At 29.8% G+C, this 4071-nt stretch overlaps 1 protein-coding gene across 1 annotated transcript in view; it reads right to left on the reverse strand.

Moving 5' to 3' along the window:
- The window catches only part of LOC106883773 (protein broad-minded), a 264423-nt gene that overhangs the window by 128874 nt on the left and 131478 nt on the right, over positions 1-4071 (reverse strand). The window contains exon 12 of the mRNA XM_052967655.1: positions 3081-3174. Coding sequence (XP_052823615.1) covers positions 3081-3174 — 94 coding nt within the window. The remainder of the gene's footprint in view (positions 1-3080; positions 3175-4071) is intronic.

The following is a 4071-nucleotide window of genomic DNA, read 5'->3' on the forward strand; positions in this document are numbered from 1 at the left end:
ATATATATATATATATATACATACACATACATATATATAGATGACAGGCTTCTTTCAGCCAAATTTACTTACAAGGCTTTGGTTGGCCTCAGGCTGTATTAGAAGACACTTGCCCTAGGTTAATTATACCTATGATTGTAACAATCAACTCTTTAGTTAAATTGCTGCAAGCCTTCTTCAACAGACATGTCCAAGTGATGTTTACAAGATTACAGCAGTTAAACTGGTAATATTTAGATAACAGGATTATAGATTAACTCATAATTGTTCCCCAGGCAGTACTGTTGATTTACGGCTATGAGGCCTATAGTCAACAGATAGCTGATGTGAATTGATTTGGGAAAGTGCTGTAAACTTTATGATGCTATGTTTGTGGAACAGTGTAACAAGAAGAACATGGACAAGGCAGTTTGCTGTTCAGTTTTGTCCGTATGAACAGAGAATACGTAGAAGCTACAGAAGTTGAGAAGCAAGTAGACCCAGTTGGTGCATAGCAGTCTCTATTATCGGACACAACCTTCCATTTTTAAGATCATAGGTAATGATTTCAGAGAGATTAAGCTGCTATTTCAAGTAAGTTGCAACTTCTCACCAGCATGTTCTATTTATAGGCAAGACTCATGTACATAAGTCCCACTTTAAATGACAAGCAATTAACTTTAGACTTTGCTGGGGTTTCTGGTTGTAAAAATATTTACCCCTATAATTGATGTAATTGTCTGGTTTTCTAAAAACTATCCAAGCTTGACCTCTATTCCTCATCTTAGAATACCAAAACAAATTAAATAACAAACTTTGTAAACTATTTCAAAAGATGAGTAATTATAATTATTTGAGGTTTTCTCATATAGTTTACTCAGAAGTCTTTTTGAAATTTTTAATGAAATTCAGTTTTATGAAAAATGCTGTATATAATATATCAGCAACATAAATAAATAAATATATATTTAATTATATAGATAATAGATGAGTGTATAAATTGGAACTGAACCTAGCCATAAATCAATGCTCAGTTCACATCATCACACTTTTAATAATTATAATTATTTCAATTTTAAAAAGTTTTATGTATTTCATTGAACCAATTTTTTACTATCAAATATCATATTTTCTTAACAAGAAGATTTAATCATAGTTTCTACTTGTTGTACATGATGCAAAACAGTATTTTTTTGGTTCTATTTCTTTTTCTTTTCTGCTTTCTGTCTATTTGATTAATGACAAAATTCAGATCGTATCTTGCTGTCATGTTTGATAAAGAATACGTTGGCAAGAAATAAATTAAATATCTCAACAATATTCTGGAGACTACTTTGAAGAGTTACATTAAGCACGCAGAAATTAAATACACTTACAAACGGTTTCATTAAATAAGAATATCTACAAAAGATATGTAGACTAATGGTATTAGTTAAATTGGAGAGGAATATTCAGATGATGATGACGATGTTGTTGTTGTTGTTACATTTATAATGTGCAGACATTTCTCTATTTACCAATCAAAGAGTGATATCAAAGAACTGCTCAGTGGCCACAAATTATGAAGAACATGTAACCTTAAATTACATTTTGAATATAATATTCGAATTAAATTTCTTCTTGAAATCCTAAATCATCAAAAATTTTTTCTTAACTACTGATATGGCAGACTATATCTTGGGTCTATATATATGTATTCTATCAATTTTTCTGGAGAATGTTACTAATTCATACAGGGTAAAAACTGATGTTGCTGACACAAGATAAAACTGAAGTTGGTAACTGTACAAAATAAAATTGAAGTTGCTGACACAAAATAAACTGAAGTTGCTAATTGACATAGGGTAAAACTGAAGTTGCTAACTGATACAGGATAAAACCAATGTAGTATCTGGAAGTGATTAAATGAGATCACTCAAGCAAGGGAATGAAGTGTCTGTATTTTTGTAGTCACCATCTGGTTTTATAATCATTTGGAGATGAAACTCACTGATGCTTCAATATTGAAAAATGCACCAAAATTCTTACTTAAAGTCTTTAAAAATAGCATCAGCATCTCTATAAATATTTATAATCCTGAAGTGGTTTGCTCCTTTGTCCTTCTGATATGAAAATGGTATGCTGACAAATCCACTTAATAAGCCTCAATAGATTAAAGACTGCAGCTATTGAAATAAAGTAAAGTCATGTATGTACTTTATGAAACTATTTGTACAAATATCTAAAACAACAGAGAAGGCAATCGGAAAATAGATTTGCCATTGGCGAATTCCATGTTGACACTTTAGCATTTAAACTGGCCACAAGTGTTCTATTTATTTTATGTTCAAACTGGCCAAATCTAGCCTCTGAAACAATGTCATTCTAACCATAAATAATCACATCACTGAAATCTCAAAGCTATGAGACAATGCAAGATTAGTTCAAATCTGTGTGAACGAATGAGTATTGCATTTGACAGAACAATCTGAATGTTAAAGGGTTAAGGGAAGATTTGCAAAAATGCAACTCTTCCATAATGTTGGGGATATCTGTATTCTATCAGCAAGTTCCATGAATTGACTAGAATGCTGAAAATAAGCAGAAACAGTACAATTGCTATATAAGCAGTAAACTGTGTATGTTTAGGTAGTGAAATTAAGCAATATGTAAGTGTCTCATTCTGGGAGAGAACTATGGTCTAAGAAAAGAATGAGGAATATTTTATTTTCCTTTTAGTTGTTTCATAGATCAGTGTACATTTGTGTCTGTTCATTAAAAGTGATTTTAGCCTCTCTTGTAATAAGGATATTAATTCCTTCAAGATGGAGTATTTGTTTATAATAAGTGATTTTTGACAAAATTTATCATTATATTAACACAAATATATCAACAAAATATATTTACAAAAATTAATACAAATATATCAACAGAATATATTTACAAAAATTAATACAAATATATCAACAAAATATATTTACAAAAATTAACACAAATATATCAACAAAATATATTTACAAAAATTAACACAAATATATTTACCCAAATTACATATTAATACAAACTATATTACATAAACATAAATATATTAGCACAAATTATATTAACATAAATATACTAACCTGACAGAAATGTGTGACGATGGTGCTGAGTTAATGTCTTCTGGTTTTGCTTGGTTTCAATAAAGTTTAACACATATCTTACTGAATTTTCAACCTAATATTTAAAAAAAAAAGCGGGTGTAGAAACCATAATAAAAATTAAATAAATTAGCATATATTAATAAAGGCATTTTATCTTTCATCTTTTACTTGTTTCACTCAATGGATTGTTGCCATGCAATTATCAGTGCAGGAGCTAACTCCTGAAATGCTTCAAAATGTGTTTCACAATGCTAAGGAGAGATTTGAAGTATGCAGAGATACAGACATGTCAAAAATTTTCAATAAAACTTTGACATAAGATTTTAAAATCTATTTATTTTGGTAATAAACATAAAATTCTGTCAGTTTTTTTTAAGATTTGCTCAATTTCATTGAAACAGATAGATAATTCTGGAACACCCTGTATGGTGTGGCGTTGTTAGTTGTTGCATTGCTCGAGTAAATATTAAAATCAAAGGTCTTCTTGCCGTAAACATCCAATCTTTTTGCTAAGCATATTGTATCAAGGAGTATATTATCCAAAATATATCTCTCCTTTATAGGCGTGGCTGTGTGGTTGAGAAGCTTGCTTTCCAACCATGTCGCCTTGGGTTCAGTCCCACTGTGTGGCACATTGGACAATTGTCTTTCATTATAGTTTCATGCTGACCAATGCCTTGTGTATTATATAATTGCCATTACTGTATTGATATGTAAAATAACACATACAACTCACTTATTATTGTCATATAATAAACAAACAGAAGTTTGTGTATGAAGTTGATCTTTTTTCTATTTCAATTATTACATGTTTCTTTCTTATAAAATATACACATACAGGAGAAGTAAATCTATACATATAATAAGACTTCGAATGTGGCTCCCGAGAAAGAGTAAAAGTAGTTACCTGATCAACAACGGGTGTTAATGCTAGTATATACATACATATATGTATATATATATATATATA

The sequence above is a fragment of the Octopus bimaculoides genome, chromosome 4, assembly GCF_001194135.2.
Source record: "Octopus bimaculoides isolate UCB-OBI-ISO-001 chromosome 4, ASM119413v2, whole genome shotgun sequence".
Classification (NCBI taxonomy): domain Eukaryota; kingdom Metazoa; phylum Mollusca; class Cephalopoda; order Octopoda; family Octopodidae; genus Octopus; species Octopus bimaculoides.